Here is a 23,329-nt window from a genome sequence, read left to right as displayed (position 1 = left end):
GTGTCAGTCTGAGCGAAGGCACGCACGACACTGAAATGTTAAAATGGGGAGTCATTTAGAGATAAGGACTGTCATAGAATCACGTTCGTTCGTCCGTGACCTGTATATTTCGCTGCACATTTTCTCAGCGAGTTACTCTTGGAAGAAGAAGCTGTCAACGAGAGAGTCCTCTGGTCATCTGGGAGGAAAGAGGAAGAAGACTTGATCTTATTCTTTAAAGCAAAGGGAAAAATCTGATTCCCTGTAGCTAAGAGTACACCAGCACACTGACAGATATTTTGGAACTAAGCTCATCTTCTTTCCCCTCTCGGGCTTCTTGTCTGGGAAAAAGAGAAACGACTTTCTCAGAACAAGTTTGACCAAAAAACTTTTGAAGACAAGTAACGGCTCTCTTCCCCATGTATGTGCCTGTGAAAAAAAGAGTCTCAGCAGAATGTCGTTAGCCTTGACACTCAGCCGGAATTTTCATTTCGTTTCACTTCATTATTCAGACTGAAAGCCCTTCCCACGGCAGCAGTTTCTGGGATGGACGTTGTCAAAGCGGCAGTCTTCGGCGATTGGATCACACCAACCAATGAAAATAGTAGCAAAGCAGATATCGTTGTCAATGTAACCCGGTTCCTAACCCAACAAACACAGTCAACGAGCGCTACTGGCATGTAAACAAACGCGGTAAAATGTGTCGGATGATAATATATATATACGGTCACTTCCCCAAGAATCCCCATGCGTTTGTCCCCCTCTGCAGTTGCGTACAGTAAGTGCAGTGGTTGCAAGTTGCCTGCTTCCACGCATGTGATATGTTTTTGTCACGTAGGAGTCTCAAAAAAAGTTGTTTACAATAAATATGCTATTTAACTTTGTGAAATTAAAGGTGTAATATGTACACCTGATATATATATTTTTGGGCTGTGTAACATCTTGACCACTTCAAATAGCCTACTCTTTCATCGCAAAATAACTAATAACTGAAAATAGCTGATCTACAAGCTCACAACACGTTGGCCGTGTTATGTGTGTTTCTAAGTTTGTGTCCCTGAGAGACATTTCTCTTTCAGGTTCTCAGGGATGAAGACGTTTGAGGACGTAACTCCTATAGGCCTATACTGAGAAAACGATGTGTCGAAACCTGTATCTGCTGAGCAGAAATGGACATTGTAAAAGATCTCTTAAAATATCTTATTAGATAATGGACCCTTTTACATTTTTAATGGGCCGAATTACAGACTGTCCCTGGAGCATTGGAAGAGATGGACATGAGAGACTGTGTCCAACCCAGGACACTTAGCCACTGGCACTAATGCTTGGACTAGATGCGTGTGTGACTATACTTATGAGGGCAACAATAATGTCCCCTTGGTGTAGGCTAGTACAACTTGAGAAATAGACATTGTGAGGATATGGCTGTTTTTAAGATTAAATTAGTATGACTTGTGGAGTTGTAGGATTAGTATTAGGAATGCGATTAGGTTTTGGTTTAGGATAATTGGGCGTTTAGGGTTTGGGGTTTCAGTCTTCCCTATATATTAAACCAAAAAATAGCCGATCTACAAGCTCACAACATGTCACAGCACCATCAGTGGTAGCGTGCAAGTCCGGGTGCATGCTTTTGGTTAGACTTACCATTGGTCCGATATCTCAAACTCTCACCCTAACCCTAACCTCCCACAGGGCAGCACACCTAAACCTAACCTTAACCCTCTCCCAACCCTTAACGCACCCCTCACCAACCTTAATCCGGTCGTTTTAACGCACCCCTCACCAACCTTAATCCAGTCGGACCAATGCTATGTCTAACCAATGCCCGTTTGTCGGCAAGTCCAAGCTGGTGCAAGCTATTTAGGACAGGCCCCTTGTGCTAGTGCATGTAAGCCTTGGCATATTTTAACTTGCATTGATACAACTTGTTTTGACCGGTCAATTCCACGCTCTGCCATCTCGACTCGACTGCCAACAACTTTGCGGCGACAACACCTCCCATCTTCCGGTCGTCCCTTCACATTAAACTTTATTGTGAAGATGGGAGGTGTTGAAGTGTCTCACCTTTTTTTTTTTTTTTTTTAAAGTGTCTCACCTTTACCTCCCAATGTACCACATTTCACACAGGACACACAGTAGGTGTATCATTACGCGCACTATTTGTGGGAGTGAGAGAGACAGAAGGCGACCGAGAGAGAGAGAAAGCCCATTCATCACACCGCGGGTATACGTAGGAGTGGGCCCCCCCCCCCCCCCACAGGCCCCGGTGGGACTGGCATAACTATAGGGGGTGCCCTGAGCACGAGTGGTTGTGAGCGTGTAGATCTGGTATTTTCACCAAAAGTTTGTATGTCCTCACAGCCATAGTAATCCAAACGTGTGTGTGTGTGTGTGCGTGTGCGTGTGCGTGTGCGTGTGCGTGTGCGTGTGCGCGTGCGCGCGTGCCCGTGCGTCCGTACGTGCAGTACGTGTGAACCAGGGGAGCCAGATTGGATCTCTAGTACAGAAACAGCAGGCCCATACAGCCGTGGCTATCTCTCAGTGTCAGCCTCTTCTCCTATCATTAACTACGGTAGAGGACTAGAGAGAGAGATTGACAGAGAGAAGATGGATGCTGGTAAACCTGTTGTAGTGTTTTTAATGTAGTGGTTAGAATACAGTGCTTTGAAAAATGCTGCCTTGTTGTTGTACTCTGCGCAAGCATGATGGATAATGATTTGTGTCCGTGCGTGCATATATATGCTTGCATTCATGTTGTACATGCACAACACGCATACCGCCCCGGTGTTAAAGAGTGCCACAATTTTTGTATTTTTCCAGTTTTTCATGTGTCTATGAGGTGACAGTACTTCATTAGACACCCTGGAGTCGTTTTTTTATGTGCAATGGTGTATTAACTTTGTATTTAGGGTTTCTTCCTGGAGGCTGGACCCTTGACAGTCAAACGGGCCAATGAAATAAACAGTAATATAATGACATCACACTATCTGCCCCTCCCCTAACCCTTCCCCCTTTATCATACAACTACAGCTGTGGGTGCGGCTTCAGTTCAGGTGGATCACCACCCATCACCACCCACCAGGCAAACCAGGCATACTTAATTAACTGGTGGGCGTGTCCACATAAAAGCATGATTTTAACAAAAACTGTACACTTTTTGGAAAAAGTTCTTCCTCCTTTATATTATAATAATACCTGACGAAAAAAATCGCGGCACTCCATCTTTAAATTCAATGTGACCTATAGGTTTGGACCATCGAGTATATATATAATAGAGACTGAACTGGCGCGAAGCTCCGCCCCCCCAACTATTCATGTCAGTGGAAGTTGCTCAGTGGCGTTTTGAAGCACCCGGAAGACTGCCGGAAGTCCCTCCCAGGACCTCAACTTTGAGGTCCTGAGTGACGTAGGGCAACCGAGCGCTCAACGTTAAAGCCCAGCTGCACGGGGTTTCCCGGTCATGAATCCACGGGTCCGCCTGTAGTCCCTCCTCCTACCACTAGGACCCAGAGCTTCAACGTTGGAAAGTCTGCTTGCCCCCTTGGTTTGGACAGACAGCGTTTGGCGAGCGTAGCGAGAGAAGATAGAGTTAGAGGAGCGTTAAGTTACGTTTATTCTCACTCCTTTTTGAATATGCAATTAAAAAAAGAAAAAAAAATTGTTTGCTTTCATTCTTATTTTTATTTTTTAAATTGCCTTATTCAAAATAAACATTTCAAATCAGCGGTTGGTACTGTACAACAGTACTGCTACCATGATGCACAGTGCGTTCAGTGCAGTGTTGATTTTGACAGCAAATTTTGATTTAGTTTTGTAGTCTTTTGAATAAAATCACCTGAAATGTTTACTTTTATTCCAACCTTTATTTTATTATCGGAGAACACACTGAGGGCTGGCCTGGGACCCTCTTTTTCAGCGGTGCCGAGATTACAACAACAAAACACAACAATAATACAATGTAAAAATGGGGGGGGGGGGGGGGGGGACAAAGGAAAAAAAACATAGATGAATAAAATAAGTAGGGATGTCCCGATACACTTTTTTTCACTCCCAAATCCGATCCCGATAGCCTACCACAATTTCTGTGTTAGCCGATGCCGATAGAATAATATTTTAATAAGAAGAAAAAGAAAATGACATATTTTATATATCTTGTGTTGTTAAAACACAATCAGTGCCGGGATTCCTTCAAAATAGAAGCTCTGGGATGCCGAAAAGACATGGCCGCTTTTAAAAAAACAGAGAAATATTTTTGCTAGCCTACCTTGCCGATTTCATTTATATGATAAGCGTTCCTATTTTGAACGAGAGGCATGTTGAAGTCAGAAATGAAGCGCTTAGTATATCCATCAGATCAAAACCACGGAGAGCGCCCTGGTTTAGGAGAGACGAGGCATTCATTCTGAAACGCTAACAGCTAAGTGAACAGTAAGCTAATATGACTGAAAAGCAAAGGACGGTGGCCGAGTGTCTGACTGAAAAATTAAAAAAAGGAAAAAATTCAGAATATTCTCCCCTCGCCTATGATGGACGTGTACACACATCCAATGCATCCCTCGATTGGATTCCCTAGGACGTGGCTACGTCCTACGGACGGGAACGGTTAATAGCAGACTCCTCACTCAAACGTGCACTTGCAGTTTGGGCAACTTCAAAGCAAACTACACATGCCCCAACATTTTATTTACCTGCCATAGTATCAACCCCTTACCCCTGTGTCGGATCGGTGGTTAGACTGGCATATTCGCCGATGCGATATGACCAAAAGGGCCGATACAGATACTTTTCTGATACAGATACAGTATCGGAACATCTCTAAAAATAAGTTAATAAAGGAACATTTCATCGCATAATGAGGCAACATCAATTAAAACAGGTACAATTTACCAAAGTTGATACAGTATGTCCAATTGAAAGCGACCTAGAGAAGGAAGAGAGCTGTACTTGAGTGAAGTCTGTAAGGTGTTCCAAGGTGTCTGTAAAGTGTCATGCATGGCATGTGTGGTCTCAAGCATCAAATAATCTTAAGAGCGTGTATGATAAGAAATAGTTTTCCATTGTAAAAGAGAGTTTAAATAAGAAGGTGAAATCCCAATTAGATCTTTATAGATGAATAAAAAACAATGCTGGACTCTCTTAGTCGCAAGGGATGGCCTTTTAGTCTAGTTTTATAAATGTTATCTTTGGCGGGCCGTGGTGTCATTGAAATGGATGTTTTTCATGTTGCTGCATGCCGGAAATAGCCGGTCTACAAGCTCACAACGTGTCGCACACATTGTGAGCTTGTAGATCTGCTATTTTCAAAGTTCAACATCCAAGCACAACCAAACATAAAATTACTTGTCTTTTAATTCTACTGGATCTCTTCACCACTAGTCCCTCCCTAACAGTTTGACGAAATTGTCAAATATTTGTTTGAAATATATTGTTTGTTTGTTTAGTTTTTGTCAGTGAAAATTGGTAGTCAACGGAAAAGAATCCCTACGGAAAATAATTTTCGCGCAGGGATTTGGTGGGGTGAGTGATCCGAGTACAGTTGCAAGCAACGCAGGTCCGGTTCGCCAGCTGACCATAGGGTTTAAGTGGTTAGGGGTTCAAGGGGCTGCTGCATCCCTATCCTAGCTGAACCCAGATGGAGCCTTGGGGTGGAGGGTGGGCCATTTGGGATGGGATATGATGGGTGGAGGCCAGGGTGGGCGATGGGGGATGGGATGGGTGGAGGGAAGGGTGAACGTGGAAGGAGAAGAATGAGCAGAAGGTGTAGGTGAGGGATGTGAGGATAGGAAAGCTGTGGATTTGTGGTGGGGGGGCCTCTGCCCCGGGGCCGAGGGGGAAGACGAGCAGCTCCTCCAGCCTCCCTGCCGAGGTTGAGCAGGCCATGACATTTCCAATTTGCACAGATTGATCGCCAGCCGCCCTCCCTTTCTCCCTTCCTCCTTCACCCTCCCGGTCTGTGGTGGAGCCCAGGCCCGGAGATGTTGGCATGTTATGATGAATGGGCTAAATGTCAAGGGCTTGAAGCCCGGCTCACATTCACCAGAGGCCCGATGCCTCATTTAGCATCGGCACCTCTCCTGGTCTGCGAGGAATTCACTCCTCTTCTTGTCAGTTAAAGGAATGTTGGATTTGTGTTGAGATTTCGGGAGCGTTTGATATCAAAGGAATACGCCTCGAGAGGCCCGTGGTTTGCAGTGGGTTTTAGAGCGGCTGAGAGGCGTAGCGAGGCACAGAACGGAGAGGAGTGGCTCTTTGCTGTTCTGAGATCATGGAAAACCCCGGCCTTGCAGGGCTTTCTAAAACGGTTATATTTCCAAATATGGCACTGTGAAGTTCATAGACATGAACCAATTAAAACAGTTTTCAATAACAAGTTCAATACACAAATCATTTCTACAAGAACGTTGTCCCATGTGAGGCTGCGACTGCCTGCACAAACAAGGACGATGCACGGAAGGTACCAAATGGTATTGGTTTATGGATTTTGTATTTGCACATACAAAGGTTGAAAAATATTGCATATAACATCCATGGAATATCGGTAATACATACATGAACGTTATGGTGAATATTGTAAACTACGTTGGCGGAGTGATACTGATACATGTTGTCCAAATGGGTGTTTTTGGGGAATGGGAAGGTTCCCGGTTTGATCCCAGGCTCCCCCTGGGCTAGTGTTGATGTGTCCTTGAGCAAGACACTGAACCTCTAGTGTGTGTGTGTGTGTGTGTGTGTGTGTGTGTGTGTGTGTGTGTGTGTGTGTGTGTGTGTGTGTGTGTGTGTGTGTGTGTGTGTGTGTGTGTGTGTGTGTGTGTGTGTGTGTGTGTGTGTGTGTGTGTGTGTGTGTGTGTGTGTGTGTGTGTGTGTGTGTGTTTTGCACGCTCGCGCATGTGCGAGCGAGCGAATGTAATGCACATTGTAAAGCACTATATATAAATGCACCACTTTATTGAGTATTTTACAACGGCACTCAGCCAATCGTAATCAAGGACTGGAAGTATCTGTTTAAGAACCAGTGATTAGTGAATGTTACACTTAAGCGGTCCATTAAAGCTCCTCATTAATTTAAGTCTTCCTGATTAGGTTTATTACTCTTGACCTCCCTCGTGGATTATTTATTGTTATTTTTGTTCTTAATCAAGATGTAAACCGTAGGCCTACTGGTGTGGAATAGCGGGGCAAGCATGAATGCATTTCATGCATTTAGTCTAAAGCAGTGGGTCTTAAAGTACAGGCACCAGGGTCTCATTGAGGGGTTCCAAATGGACCTTTACAGGTCTGTAACTCTGAGACACAGAGAGCATTGCTCAAAAATACTGTCAAATACCGAATAAAGAGTGATTAGCCAGACGAGATTGTTTCGCGTCGATTCGTTGATTTTTACTATACCCCGCAGAAAGAGTTGGATATCAGGGTACAGGTATCGGCCGAAGGTTCAAGGTCATTGGCCAGCTCAGCAGGGTGTCCATCTCTGAGGTCAACTGAGGAATAAGGAAGGAACGACGCCCGTCTGCTGGTGCCAGGCGATTGGCAAGCGTAGGAGGCGACCATACCGAGCATCGTTTTTGATGCATCCTCGGCTCAGCAAGGTGCCTCATTACTGGTTCAGTACACTGGCCTGACCAATGGATCTCTATGAGAGAGTGCGTGTGTGAGAGGGAAGGAAAGCGCCTCATTCCACCCCCCACCCCCCCCACATACACACACACACCCATCAGTGTGGCACACTCACGACAGCACAATCTCCAGCGAAGGATGAGCACTCGAACAGAACATGACCCACGGTTTCATCTCCCTGTCGGAGTGTTTAGCACGTGGGATGGAAAACTTGCTGAGCTGGCTGCCTCGACGCTCCCTCCCTTTGAACAAAATTGCGTTTTTGGATCGGTTGTGTCAGTGTCACCGCAACCTCAGCAAAGTCATACGCTATATATGCTCAGAAAAGCGCCATTCTTTTTTCACACATGTGGCGGTGACATTTGTGGAAAAAATTAAATAAATAGAAATACGGTTGAAATATAGCAATGTGGGGTACCTTTGATTGTACAATACCTCAGGGGAGGGGGGAGGACTTCAAGAGGACAACTCCACTGCCAGGGCTCCTAACAGACTGGCTTTGTGTGTGCCGCGGTGCTGCGGGACTTAATCCTGTAAACAAATGTGACACGGGCTCCAAAGGCAAACTTTGAAGTGTGCTCGGCTAATTAAGTGTGACCTTGTCGCAGGTAGGCTTGGTGACAGAAGAGTCCCTTTGAGCCTGTGCCACCGCTCTCATCAGAGCGGAGGGGAGGGGAGGAGGGGGCCCTTATCAAGCTGATGGAGGGCGCTCAGCAGAGGGGCAACCTGGCAGTGACTGCACCTCACCGGTCCCAGAGGGGGGCCACGCGCAAACTCCACAGCTGCGAATCTTTAGACTTTAGAGCCGCTCACAGCTGTAAATATAAAAATGTTTCGACCTATAACGGTCTTCATCAGGGTTGATAAAGACCGTTATAGGTCGAAACATGTTGGTTTAATAAAGTATCTTCTCCCGTTTTAACTCTGAGTGCCCGGATCTCCAACTTTTTTATCTGACTAGAACAGTGCCCGTTGGGGGGTGATCAGGTGTGATCAATTGGCTAAAGGGCGAGGTCGTGCACCATTGTGATGTCAGAACAGGCCAGCTATCTAGGGGTGATCAGTGCCCGTTGGAGGGTGATCAACCATCAGAACAGGCCAGCTCCATATATGGAGATCTAGTGGTGATCTGGAATTGGGCCCTGTCCGGAGCCTGGGCAGAGGCTTTTGTGCTGGTTCTGCACAACCAGCGAGCCGACGGACTTGACACCGGGCACTGCACTCCCTGCGGTGGTGTGGAACGTGTGTCAAATTGGGGCGAGTGGTTCTCTAGTCACGTGGAATTATTATTATTTTTTTTAACTTATTTTTATTACTTCTTCGGTGAGCACCTGGTTGTCTCTTTGTCAGTGGTTCTCGAATGTTGGCCTACAAAGCAACCAAAGGTATGGCACCCCCATATCTTCAAAGCCTGATTCAAACCTACAACCCCTTCCGCTCACTCAGATCAGCTATATCTGTATAGGGAAGCTGTCAGAACCTTCCCTAAAACATCCGGGGACAACGTTCAACACGTCCCAGGCTCTTCACTGCACATCGTGTGCGCGCTGTGGTGTGAGCTTGTAGATCAGCTTAACGCCGTTAGGGAAATGAGATCATTCTAAATGCTGGAAATACAAATAATGTGAAAAACAGAACCTGTATTATAATTTGGCATTCTCAAAAGCACTGCTGTAGTAGACCCAAGGCAGACCGTGGAGCAGGCGTTTGCCGATGAGATAGAATGCATTGTGAAGTCTTACTTCACAATTTCCTCGTCCTCACAGTAAAACGATGTAATTCAAGTTAAAAAACGTTGCAAAGTTGCCCTTTAGTTAATAAAGCAATTAGATTAAAACTCTGCAAAGCTGTCCTTTTATTTAATAAAGCAATTAGAAAATAATAGCCCCAACAATGATTATGCCTTTTAAGCACATTGAAAAGTGTGTGAGCATGCACATTATAGCTGTAGACGATTTAGGCCTGGTTCAGTGAAAGAAAAAAAGGCTAGAATGAGACTCTGAATGTGATGTGGATGGGATTTAGCATATTATTGCTGTCGGGCAGAAACCTCCTATCTCCATATTATGAAACTTTTTGTGTTTCTTTTTTCTTTTGTAAACTGACACTACTACTTGATCAAAAGTAGCAGATCTACCAGCTCAAAACTTGGCACTAAGACACACGTTTTGAGCTTGTAGAAAGCTCACTCTCACTCACCTTCCGGGCTTCCGCACTCCAGGAATACGGAAGCTCCGTTCTCAAACCCGAGACGTAAAATAAATAAAACGACAGAGGTACTGCGACTTAATCGGACTTGAGCCACGAGAGAATAAAATAGCAAATGCTATTTTAGTATAGCCAACATATACTGTAAATGGAAAACGCGATTAAGATTGTGACGCTCCGTTAACTACTTTGGCTGTGACTGCATGGGGACACACACCCCTGTCCCCAGTCGGACCCCAGCCAATGCCACAAGGGACACTGTCATCTCCTTTACCACATTCCCTTTAAACCTGAGATAAATGCTGTGAATGCTTTCTTTCTTTCTTTTGCCAAAACAAGATCAAAGCCATTCTGTTTCCCTGTCCTGTTTTCAAAGGATTTAACACAACTCTCCTGTGCTACAAGGCAATATGTTCCGGTTGTTAACCTACTTATGCGTTTCAACCTAACGCTATAGTGTGTCTCATCTTTATAGTAACACAAAATGAAGAAAAAATGCTATTTCAGAAATAGTTTTCTCTCTTTCAATTTAATGTAATTTAATTTAATCTGGGCTAATTCCGTACGCATCGTTGGGGGAAGGTTTGTTACTGGTTAGTATAGGCTACTGGTGGCATAGGGATTATACTGTAGGATGCGAGGTATTCAGCAAGAGAAGCCGTGGTTTTCAATGTCCTGCAGACATGGGTAGGTCATATAGGCCTACAGTTCAATTCATAACATTATTGTGCCACTTTCAACCTGATTTTAATTATGTTTTTGGAAAATTGCTCATCTACAAGCTCATACTCTTTAAAGGAAAATAAGCCATTTCACAACGGGTGGGGGTGGGGGCAGCAACAGCAAGAGATTAGGGGTCCTTGGAATGGAAAGACCTGTACATTGTACTGTATTATGTGCATTAAGATGAATACCAAACTTTCCTTGGTTATGTTTATTTTCCACATGTAAGAGAGGAATTCAGAATGTTTTCTATGCAATGTTTCACAATGACCTCCCTGGTGAAGCATGCCTCGATTGCTCTATGTAATAATCACTGTTGATGCTCTGAGCTGAAATGCTTAAACCAATAGGGTTGGAATGGAACGTATAGAAATAGAAATTAATTTCAAATGGCTTTGAAAACAGCCAGACTTGACGGTTGCATTTCTTAAGATACTAAGATACTTTAGGGGTTTGTGTCAGGGGGGAGTTTCCCCGGTCGGGCATAGCGCGTGTACAGTTGGAGGCCATCGATATTGTCCTTTTCTTTTTGCTGAGGTTTGCGTGATCTGCGCAAAAGGACAGTTAACCCATTTTGGGCGGGAACCCCTTTTGGTGTTTTAAACATTATGTTATAATTTAGCTATTGAAAAATAGCAGATCTACAAGCTCATAGCGCGCCACCGAGTGGCGCGCTACGAGCTTGTAGGTCTGCTATTTTTGAAAAATCGTGAAAATATTTTTTTCAGAAAACTTGAGGATTTAGAAGGATTTTTTTAAATTTTTTAGGTCAGGGTCAAATGATAAGGGACAATATCGGTGGCACCCAACTGTACTTCATTCCGACCAGTTCCTTTCTCCTCCATCAAGTGTCCCGGCTGGCCAGGGTGAGGTAGTTTAGAGACCAGGATTACTGCATGTTTTTTGTGAGGGTACCTATACCCTAGGGGACATGGGGAGAACATGCAAACTCCACACAGAAAGGCCCTTTCGCCAACCCCGCCTCGGGTATGGGCACCGATGACTCCATTATTATGTCTGCATTATAATGCTGAGGACTACTTAATCGTTGCTCGCAGAGCCACCTAATTAATAAATGCATGCATTCATTATGACCCACTTTTAACCTTTTGATGGCGCTCCAGATCTGCTTTGAATGCATGCAGAGGAGTTCATATACATTTGGAACAGAGAGAGAGAGTTAAAGTTAATTAAAGAGAGAGATGAAGTTTTGAATGAGGAGCGTGTTCCAAATCTATACGTATCAGTTTGACCTGTGTTTTCAAACGTGTGTGTGTGTGTGAGAGAGATAATGTAATGCACATTTGAAAGCACTATACACTGTATATACATGCACCACTTTATTGAGTGTTTTACAACGGCGTGTGTAACAGTGTGTAACCTCATCTGTATTTCGTCTCTTTTGATGCTTTTGTGTGACGCTGTAGTATGTAGGGTGTTAATTTACAACAAAAACTATGGAGATAAGAGGTCTCTGCCCGCTTTGCAGCAGTGTAACATAACATCCACTCTCTCTCTCTCTCTCTCTCTCTCTCTCTCTCTCTCTCTCTCTCTCTCTCTGCTACAGGGACGCTCAACGCCTTGCTGAAGCAGAAGGGCCAAACAACCTCCGAGGGTCCTGTGTGGTCGCTGACTGGTAACCAAGGTGACCGCTGGAGGCAGGCCAAAGTCAGCATCCACCCCACAGCATCCTTCCAGGTGAGACGGAAGTACCGCGAATAGACTCACCTCATCAATCACACACAACACAGGCAGCAGCAGCAGCAGATGTGTGTGTGTGTGTGTGTGTGTGTGTGTGTGTGTGTGTGTGTGTGTGTGTGTGTGTGTGTGTGTGTGTGTGTGTGTGTGTGTGTGTGTGTGTGTGTGTGTGTGTGTGTGTGTGTGTGTGTGTGTGTGTGTGTGTGTGACGCTCCCTGCCTCCACCTAATCATGGCTTCTGCATTCTTCTGCAATGTCAAAATATATATTTGACATAACAAACAAAACAATATGTACATAAAAACATAAAGACAAAAGCAATGTCCACAGCACAGCCAACTTCGGACAAAACTTGACGTCTCTCTCTGGCTCTGTCTCTCTCTCTGTCTCTGTCCGTCTCTCTCTCTAGGTGGTACTGGAAGGTATCCGGGGTCCCGGTATTGAAGGGGACATTGCCATCGATGACGTGACCCTTGAGGAAGGGGAATGTCGAGACCTCCAGCCCAGTGAGTAGACCCCCTCTCTCCCTGCCCTCCCCCTGAGGCTCTGTCTGGAGGGTTGGAGGCCCACAGCTGCCATACTACTGTGGTTCATTTGGACCTTATACAGCAAACATTTTCACTCTATTTGGAAAAATATTGAAACATGAAATGTTTTAACACGCATTGACTGCCATGGACATCAATGGCGTGTTTTCAGTGATTATGCTAGAGGGCGCCCTTCACCAACGTATGAATGATGCAAGGTTGCTAGGAGACGGATACCAACGTGATGTGAACTAGAAGTGACTTTTGTCTACCTCCACGTTATCAGATTTCAAAAAATAAATGTATCTCGGATTATTTACCCAGATCGCGTTTTTGGTCAAAACAAGCTATATTCAACGGCCCATAACTAAAGAACCTAGGATCATGTTTACAAAATGTATTTTCTGGGTAAATATATCTTGTTTATATCTTGGACACGTTGTGGGTCCTGTGGTGGCTAAAAAAAAAGAATAATGGAGTTTGGAACTATCTATCACTAAACAGGTGAAATTTCCCCGAACACCTGTCTGTAGAAAAAGAAAACAGGGATGTGGACAGGGAAACAAACCTACCTTTATGATGTCACTGAGCACCATGAAGGTACTGAAAGACCCTCCCACCTCAGACAATAGCAACATTATGAAAAAAATTACAAATACATAATTGTCCGGGTGAAGATCGGGGGTGATCTTCACCCGGACAATTATGTATTTGTAATTTTCATAATGTGTTTGGTGTTCTAGGGTGAACAACATTAGGAAACAAGCCCAAATAAGCAACTACAGGGCTCCCCAAAAAACGCAACCTGCCAACTTTACAGAAAACAAATAAGTCACTTATAATAGGCAGACATGGCAATACAGGTTGTCAAAAGTGGCGGAAGAAGAAGGAAAAAAAAGATTCCAAAAGCTATCCCCGCAACTTAAATGCTGGGGTGTAAGTGGTTAATAAATATTGCCATTTTGTGTGTGTGTTCGCCATGTCTCCACCAATACTGTGCAACTAAAGTGGTTCTCAAAGTGAGATCCCTGTGTTCCTTGACAGGGATCTCAATGGACCCTTACAATTCTGTAACTCTATAGTGTACAAATGGAACCACATTTGGTTGCATTTGTTTATCCTCAGAGTTATGTTCTTTGAAATGTAAAGTTTGAGAACAACTGCTATGGAAGACAGAGTAGAATATCTTTTTTTGTTGTTGAATGCTTTATATGAATATATAACTGGTGTGTTTAATCGTCAAGTGAGCAAAACTAGCCCTTGTCTAAAGTTCTTTGTCTTGAAATAATTTTGTTTCTCTCGTTAATGTATTCCAAAAAACTGAGAACCCATTATAAAAGCAGCTAACAGCCCCAAAAGAATTAAGTTAGGGGGGAAAAAAGAGCTTACGATTCAACTGCACAATATTCTCGGTGGAGTGTTAAACCCCACAAATCCAGTAAACATATTCCAAAAAGCAATCTTTTGTTGGGGGGAAACCTCATATGTCCAGAAATATATAAAAAGTAGCAGATCTACAAGCTTGAAACATGTCAATTTGCGTTGCGTTTCGGGCTTGTGGTTCTGCTACTTTTGATGCTTTTGTGTGATGCTGTAGTGGGATGAAGTAGGGCATTCATTTACAAAAAATAAATAAATATGGAGATAAGAGGTTTCTGCCCCGACAGCAAAGCTATGAAACAGGTAGCGGCGTAGCGCTTCTCAAAATTCAACTCACAGAGGACAAAATACTGACAATTCCCCACTTATTTGGCTCACATCAGACGCTTTTACGTGTTTTTTCGGGAAAGAGCCTTCCTCAGAGCGAGCATTCTGAGGCAGGCTCTTTGCTCTTCTGTGAGGCAGGCTCTTTGCTGAAATGAATAAGCCCTTTGTTATGTTGATGCTAGGCGAATAATACGTGGAATTGTGAGTATTTTGTAGCCTGGGATTCAGACAGAATTTCTCCATTTGCCGGATTCTTTTTTTTGTGCGTGCGTGCGTGCGTGAGTGCGTGCGTGCGTGCGTGTCAAATTCACATCACTTCCTGACCTGGTGAGTTGACGTTTGAAATAATAGTTCTCTCGTATATGGCCACTGAAAAGTGAGAGAAAAAAAGAACATGACGAATCAGTTATGAATCCCAGGATAAGTGTTTTGTACCTTTTCATATCCTTTTCGAACAGTGATTCTCAAACTTTTATTTTTTATTTGGAGGACCCCTAGTTTGATGTGCATTAGACCATGGAGTATGGACCCCCATTTACTCTCTCTGGGACTCCAATATACACTGTCAAAAATAATCAGTGTTATTTAACTCTAATATAACAAGTGGACCCTTAAAGGGGCATTCCACTCATTTTCAACATTTTACTATGTCATTAATGTACCTTAGAGCTGTTGTGTGGAAATAATAAAAAAGTTCCCCCATTCTGTGTTTCCTAGAACTGTAATTATGGAAAAAATTAACATGGTGAAACACATCTTGATGACATCATCAAGATGTGTTTCACCATGTTAAGGATTTTTTTCAGACCTCCAGTTCTAGGAAACACAGAATAGGGGAACTTTTGTATTATTAAAATGTTGAAAATGGGTGGTTTTCCCCTTTAACCGGTCTCCTCCAAACCGCTTTGGCCACGGACACTTTCAAGCGATCTAGAAAAGGTTGGGAACCACAGATGTAAAGGGCTTTGCTCTGCTTTGCTTTGAACAATGTGAAGGAAACCCTCATTTCTATGTGGATGACACTTTCTTTTTTCCCTTCCCGTCTTTAGATAGCAGATCCACGGCTCCGCCCACATTGGCCCATATATGGCTGCTGTGCGTCACCCTGGTGGTGACCCTGCTGGAAGGCCAGAGGTGACCCTCCTGTGCGTCGTCGTCGTCTCGGAGGCGAACCGTCAGACCCGACGTCTGTGAGCTAGCACCCTCTGCATCCAATCACCAAAGAGTCACGCATTCTGGAAGGCGGCGAGGACCCCGAAATGGACCGTGAGAGGGACCGGGAAAAAAATCTATAAAACAGAAGAAAAAAACAAACAAACACAAAAAGTAATAAAGAAAAAGATGCGCTAATGTTTTTTCTTTTCTTTTTTTTTTAAGAGACCTCTTTTTTCCAGACGGCCACTCGTCTGGGAGCAGGACATCGCTACGAGCACAAAGACAGGTTGGGTAACATCGACAAACAAAAACCTGGACTTTGGTGAAACAGTTCCCCGAGCATCGAGGGGGAGGAGGACCATTTGTAAAGCACAATAACAATTTTGACAGGTATGAACATGTTCCTTGGAAGGCGAGGGGAGGGGACGGGTCGAGACACTGCTGAACTTTTTTGAAAATGGAAATACCTTACAAAAACCCACGGAATCAGACCTTTCTCTGTATACCTTTTTCTTCATCTTCTTGCTACAGACACCAATCACCAACACATTTTTTTTTGCCACCCAGCATCACGCCACAACCGTACCATGTCTTGATCTGCTCGGTGCCGTGTTGTAGGACACCTTCATTTCCGTCCGCCCTGTGCGCCCATGTAGCTGCCTATTATGTATCTCTCAACACTGTGCTCACGAGTCCAAGTGGCCAACTGAAGGTTTGATAACGGAACAAATTAACAGCAGTCACGTGGGGGGAGAAATCAGCAGGCAACGGCAGGCCGAGACAGAGGAGAAGACAGACGATAAAAGAAAGAGGCAGAGAACAGATTGAGCAGGATGGGGCTGGGGGCGATACGAAGTCAAATCAATATCACCATTATTTCAAACTTTTGCCTCGTTTGCGATTAATGAACGATTATTTTATACCCTTTTTTTGTACACCGCACTCGTACTAGTTCAAGGTCTGTGCTGTAAATATTACGGGCTCGCAATTTTTGTACGATGCCGTTGTAGGCTACGACAAAGTATAGCACAGGGCTTAAGTGGTTAATAAGACCAATTGATTAAGTTGATTATAAAATAACTATTCGATTTTTTTTTCTTGTTGATTCGTTGATCTATAAGAAATAAAAAAGAAATCTCGGTTTTTCGATTAACCTACATGAGCAAGATACAGTCGGCTAGAGTGTCTAAATGTGGGTTTCGATATACCGTATGTTCGGTTAATTACCCGGCCCTAGTGGAAAGGTGGAAACTCATGCTATGAGAGTCCCGACTCAAACAGTCACACAGAGTCACAGAGATATACAGTATTTTCGGTTAATTACCCAGCCCTATTGTGGAAAGGTAAAAAGGCTTTTTCCACACACGTGAGTCCTGCCTCAAACTATCCCAGACGGGGCGGTCGGCCTGTTGGAACCTAGAAGCCACTTTCTGCCATGAAACAAAGTGCCTTCAGAATACAATCCGAGTCGTGAGCCTGCAGGGTGTTTGTTGATTAACATCAAATTTGCAAATTTGTCACTGATGGGCTATTTTCTACATGTTACTATTTCCCCCACAAGTGCTGATCGAGAAGGCAAGCTTGTTCAGAAGGGGGGAACGCGGTTTGTGCTGCACCTGGATGTTGCTCACACTCGCGCATGTGTGTGAGTGTGTGTGCGCGATGAAGTGTGGTTTAACCACTTAAAACCTAGCGTCCCAATTCTGAGCAGGTAATAATAATAGGCAAACATTCTGCAAAAATAGCCAATCTAGAAGCTCAGTTGTGACATGTTTGTAAGCTTGAAGTTTGGCTAATTTGGTCCAAGAGCTTTGGGGACAGGAGACAATTTGTTAATCCCATGGAGGGGGGAGTTTGGCCATCAGCACCCAGCTGATGGCGGCTCAGATGATTAGGGGTTAAGTGTCTTGCTCAGGGACGCGTGGACATGGGCGGGACTGGGAGGCGTACCGGCGGTGACCTTCATGGCCTCTCAACCTACTCAGCTCCGGCCGTCCCATTTGGGGGGAGGAGGGGGCCAGGTATAGACCCCTGTGGGACGCCGGTCAACGGAGTATTTAGGGTTTAAGTGGTTAAATGTGAGGAGAGCCAATCAGACAGTGCGGGTAGGCCCCCATCACATGGGATGGAATGGGGATACGAAATATGACGGCGACTGTAAAAGCAAGGCCCCGGGACTACTACTACTTCACTTTTCTTTTCCTGAGAGACGGTTGAGGATCGTTCAGGTTGGACGAAGAATTGAATGAACGCCTCGCTTTGCTCACTCCTCTTCCCGCGGTTCCACTTTTTCCCTGCGACGGCAAAGGATGCTTTTTAACATGCCGAGGAGGAACAATTATGGAATAAAAAATAAAATAAAACGTGGCATTGTACAGGGAGGAGGCGGGGAGACGAGGACTCCGGGACTATAGGAGCACGTCATTAAAAGTTCATATTCCTCCACCCACCTCCACCATTTATATGCTACGTTATGAGAACAAAAGATTCAGAAGAAAAGAAAACTAAAAAACTAAAAAACTGATCCTTATAATAATAGTCATGATATTTTATTACTCAAGCGAGAATGTTTCTCTGCTTTTACACAAACTGTGAAGCTATAGACTGTGTGGACGATCTACCTGACAACCATAACCTTAACCAGCGGGGTTTTTTAAAAATCTATTGTTAAAAAAAGGAGAGAAAAAAAAACGAAGATAAAATGAGAAAATGAAAAATTCCGTACATTGTTGGTTATGAAAAAATATGATGTTTTGAGGACTTGTCTTGTTTATTTTTTGTTTTTGTTTTTTTCAGTTTTTTGTTTTGTTTTGTTTTGTTGAAAATGACTTAACTTACTTTCTCTTCTTGTTGTCTCCCTTTGCATCGCTGACGTATCAAAACCGATGGAAGCATACCAAGTAAACGCACACAGTAAAATCACCACCACGTTAATTAAACTCCCAAGAGTTAAGATTTAACCTGTTGAGGTAACGCCCAAGAGGCTTTAGATTTAGCGTTCAATTCAAACCGAGTGGAGTCTAATTAAAAAAAACTGGGGATTATACTGTGTATTCCTGGTAAATTGTATAACTTGTAAATGTAGAAGACGTTCTATTCAGAGGTTTATGGTAAACGTTTTATGTTGGAGTACAGGAAGCACAACATAAGGTCTTGACATAATAAAAAGAATAAATGCAGTATATATATACAGTATCTGCACATATGTGACCTACTCCCACCAGTCAAGCTTTTTAAATATGACGGAGGGAAAAAAAAGCAAAACTGGCCACTTGTGTTAATATAATGATACCGATCCAAAGTCACTGGCGACGAGGCCGGTTGAAAATACAAATATGTTTGGTATTCCTGTTGAAGTGGCTGTGGAGAAACGTAGCCCTTGTTCAGGGTAAAAACCTTGATCGATGCTTCATTGTACGTTTGCCACGTGCGTCACTTGAAAATACCTGATCAACGAGCTTACGGCGCGTGGCGACGCAACACGTTGTAAGCTTGTCCATGCTTTGGGTAGCGAGGGGAGCATACATTCTGCATAATTAGCCTGGGTCGGTCGGAGTGGGTCGCATACATGTGTGAGCATAACAGTGTACAATAGGTGTACATGTGTGAGCATAACGGTGTACAATAGGTGGCCTACATGTAAAGAAGATGAACATAGCAAAGCAAAACAGAGCAGAATGATAGGCATTCAGGGCATCCTTTTATTGGATCATTATCTATACGATGTTATAACTGAGACATATATTATCTGCTATCCACCATCTCATTTGAGGACCCTACATTTTGTTCCCTTTTTCTTCATTGCCACACAATGCCCAGATCACGATGAATGTAAATGTAAGTGAAAGGGATAGGGGGTATAATACGATGTCTTTGTTTCGAGAAGGCTAATCTTTTCTTAGCGGTGGGAGGTGTAACGTTTTCAGAAACAGTACATTTATGTGTTTTTCGTGTCGATCGAGAGCCTTTCAGGCATCCGGCTGATGCCGGCCGGCGGGGACACCTTCGGTACATCCATGTCTGAATCAAGCATGGACTTAACGCTGCTCAAAAATATACGGGGAGATTAAATATCCAAGCTGTTATTTGGCTATATCCTCATGAAGATAAGTGCCAAAGTCCGTACAGTACAGTACTTCTTATTTTCGTCACCGTTGGATTTGAGTTCGCCGAGACGTTTCCCTCTGAGAGGAAACGGTCCTCGTGCTAAGAAGGGCTTTGTGTCACGTCGTGCCGTTTTTTCCCACGCCACTTTATCCCTTCCAGATAAGCGCTCAGTCTCGCAAGCAGGATATATCATCACAGCTGGTAGCCCTAATTATCACCGTCGACACCCCTACTTTCTCGGTTTGGACTCAGCAGAGAGTAGGCGGTTGCCAAGAATGGGGAGTGAACGCGTCATGGTACGCGTAAACACTCATTTGGCAGCAACAAAACTAATGGACCAAATGACTCGGGAGCTTATCATTGCAGTCGGGCAGAAATCTCTTATCTCCATATTCTAACTCTTTGTGTTTTTTCATAAATTAACGCCCTACGCCATACTACGGTGTCACACAAAGGCATCAAAAGTAGCAGATCCGCAAGCTCGCGACAAGTTTCGAGCGTGTGGATCTGCTACTTTTGAATTTGAATGGTTTTGGTTTTTGGACATAATGAGGCGTCCACCCGACAGAGACAATATCTTCTGATTTAACCACTTTCAGCCCGAAGATGTTTACCTATTCAGCTATTTCAGGCATTTATTGTGCGACGAAGTATATGGCGGCTTAAGAGATTACTTTTAAAACGCTCCAGCACTTTTGTCGACTCAATCAAACTGGATATCAAAATTGATATTGATATTGAAATTGATATATGATATATAGTTTTGACTCGCTGAGAGAAGCAGCAATCGATGGCACCGACAGACGGGACAAAAGCGTTCCCCCACCCAACCCTCTTTGGTACCTTGAATTCTTGCTCTGCTGCTGAGAGTCCTTGATGGCTTTGTCTTCTCTCTGTCCCCCCCCCCTCTCTCTCTCTGTCGCCTGCTCTGATTATAAATCACAGTGTGGGTGGGAACAATATGTGGTACACTCACAAAGACCTTGTTCCCACCTGCCAAGACTTTTTTTTTTGTTTTTGCCATCAGCACAGACTGACTGTACGTGAAGGACAAAGAGGAAACAGTCGCCGCTGTTGAAAATCGCCCGCTGTTGAATTGACGCTGAGCAACACGGAGAGCACACTGACTGTGTTTCTCAGTGGTAATTTAACTCCCGAGAGTACACGAACGTAACCAAAAAGTGGTTACGTTCCTATGCTCTCAGAGTTATGAATGGACAGCATCTTGCTGTGTACAGTAACGCAGTCCCCAAACTGTTAGGGCTGTCGTGGATGTTGTATGCCGATGTTATTTAACTTGTACTGTGCCAACAACAAAACCTGACCTGTCGCTCTTCTCTGTTTTGTGCTCTATATTTATATACAGTATGATCCGGCTTCTTTTTCACGGTATTCCTTTTGGATTTATCACCCATTTATGTGCCATATCTGCAACTAATGATAAAATAAAGAAAAGGAATATTTTATGCTCCGTGTCAAAGAAGTCATGTTTTTTGGACTGTGCACTTATTCACTAGTAACGAAATTAGATGCATGTGGAATGAGGAACCAAAGGTTAGGGCGAGACTCTGGGTGGGGGCGAAGTCTCGGGAGCTGACGGCCATCGTTGCTCTACTCGAGGAGCGGTCGGTCGTCTCTGCTCCGTCACTGCCCACCAATGGTTCCTAGAGAAATAGAGACAGAAGGAAGAGTGAGAATCGAGGAAGGAGGAGGTTGGGGTGGAGGAGGACGTGGAATTTGAAAGCAGTGATTGGCAGAAATAGCCGATCTACAAGAGCAGTACTCACGACCCATGTTTGGTCTGTTGTGAAGCAGAACAGACAAGCCGGCCGAGATATCACAGGTGTATTTATACAGTGGTGATTGCAGCAAAGATTGGCTGTGGTGAGTGGAGGCAGGTGTATAGTGGATACGGGTGAGTGAGGGCATGTGGTAGATAGGGAAGCGATTGAGGACGGGGAGTTGCCGTGATAAGCAAAGGGTGGTCTCTACTCCTGAACCTACGTTGAACAGAAGAGAACAGAAGTCCTGACGTCACTCATTCATCCCCTGGTTTGCGGAAGTTTTTCTCTATGTAGAACACTGGGTTTCTTATCGGTCTGTATCATTTACGATAGTCTAGACTGTCACTCATATTTGATACTAGCGAAAATGTAACTAATTTGGCAGCAGTAACAGTAATGTGAGTTGATTCTTCATATATACAATCTGTGTTTTTTTTTGGAAAGCAGTTCTTATGTGACGCAATATAAAATAAAATTAAAACGTCTATGGGAATTCAGAATGGAGGGGGAACCGTAAACCAGGTAGCATGTGTAAATCCCGTCAGACTTCGATGCTCTGGTCCATGTTCACTCTCGACACCTCTGTTTGTTTCCATAGTGACCACCTCTTCTCCAACGATGCTCAAAGGACCGGGGGGGAAATGAGAGTGTTTTTGTGATGTTGTGCACATTGTTGTGTTCGCTCAGACCTCTCTAGACTTCAGAGTCACAGACGCTCCTGAGACTTGATCGTGGTGAAAAAAAGAAAAGGAGAGGGACATCAGAGGGTAATATGAAGGAATAACAATGGTGTGCTGAGAGACTTGGAAGTCATCCAGAGGTCAGCCAGCAGTAGGAGCCTCCCTCCTCACTGGCTGAAGTTAATAATGTAGCTATTCAACAGGTACAGTTTGACAATGAGTTGTCCTCCCCTCTGTTAACCACTTGAACCCCAGTATCATGCCTAGTCTAGTCTTGCGTGGCCAGACCTGTTTGCCTCCTGCAACTTTCAAATGCTTCCGTCATACAGTCTGGAGCACGGAAGCTCTGAAAATGTGATGCAGCTGGATGTGAAGCCTCCTCCCCACTTTTCTCCACACAATTGCCGTGTAACAATGCGACACGACGGTGCATGCCCGCAGCCTGTCACTTCTCCGTTGACGGCAAAATGTGTCGGACGGATTATTTTTCCTTTGTGGCAACAGAAAACAACGGGGAAATATAGGTCTTAAATGTACCTTAAGTAATGCAATTCTTTTTGGAAAAGGTAACTAGGTAACGGATTACTCTAAATTGCAAACTAACTAGTTAGATTTCTCAGTTACCCAAAATGTATTCTCGTTATATAACGCAATTATTTATAATGGCGTCACATGACACTGACCATACTAGATACAGACCTGACACTGACCGTGATTTTGACGTGATACTGACATATCAAACACACACAGGGCCGTAGCTGACCATTTGGTTACCCTATACTCGTAGGATATTTGTGCTGCCCTCCTCCCGATGAGTGAGCTGTGTTTCCTCATGCAGATCGGCTATTTTCGCTGTTTGCGAGGACGCACACACGGCCACTCGTTATTACACGGCGGAACTGCAGAGAAAATTGTTATTTTGAGGGTCGGCTTGGCCCTTTTTGTTGACCCCCCTCGGCGTGTTGCCCTAAGCGCAGTGAGTATTGTACCTATAGTAGGTATAGCGACGGCACTACACACACAACAGCAGTACACGCATGCGCACTCACACCCACACACACACACACACGGCCTGCATGCCACTGGCTGTGGAACTCACTCCTGGAGAGAAGGCATGCGTGGGTTGGGGGGAGTGTTGTTGTTGTTG

The 23,329-nt window shown here is 44.2% G+C and overlaps 1 protein-coding gene across 3 annotated transcripts in view; it reads left to right on the top strand.

Moving 5' to 3' along the window:
• Positions 1–21,146, top strand: part of LOC306940377 (MAM domain-containing glycosylphosphatidylinositol anchor protein 2) — a 388,778-nt gene extending 367,632 nt beyond the window's left edge. For 2 of the 3 annotated variants that reach the window (XM_079525427.1, XM_079525425.1), the window contains exons 16-19: positions 12,092–12,222; positions 12,632–12,728; positions 15,506–19,206; positions 19,240–21,146. In XM_079525427.1, coding sequence (XP_079381553.1) covers positions 12,092–12,222; positions 12,632–12,728; positions 15,506–15,594 — 317 coding nt within the window. In that variant the 3' untranslated portion in view covers positions 15,595–19,206; positions 19,240–21,146. Of the gene's footprint in view, positions 1–12,091; positions 12,223–12,631; positions 12,729–15,505 lie in introns of all 3 variants that reach the window. The other variant, XM_079525426.1, reaches the window with a different exon arrangement.
• The last annotated feature ends 2,183 nt before the right edge of the window (positions 21,147–23,329 follow it).

Source organism: Electrona antarctica (assembly GCF_951216825.1).
Source record: "Electrona antarctica genome assembly, chromosome: 17".
NCBI classification, from domain to species: Eukaryota; Metazoa; Chordata; class Actinopteri; order Myctophiformes; family Myctophidae; genus Electrona; species Electrona antarctica.
This window is presented reverse-complemented; position numbering and strand designations above follow the sequence as displayed.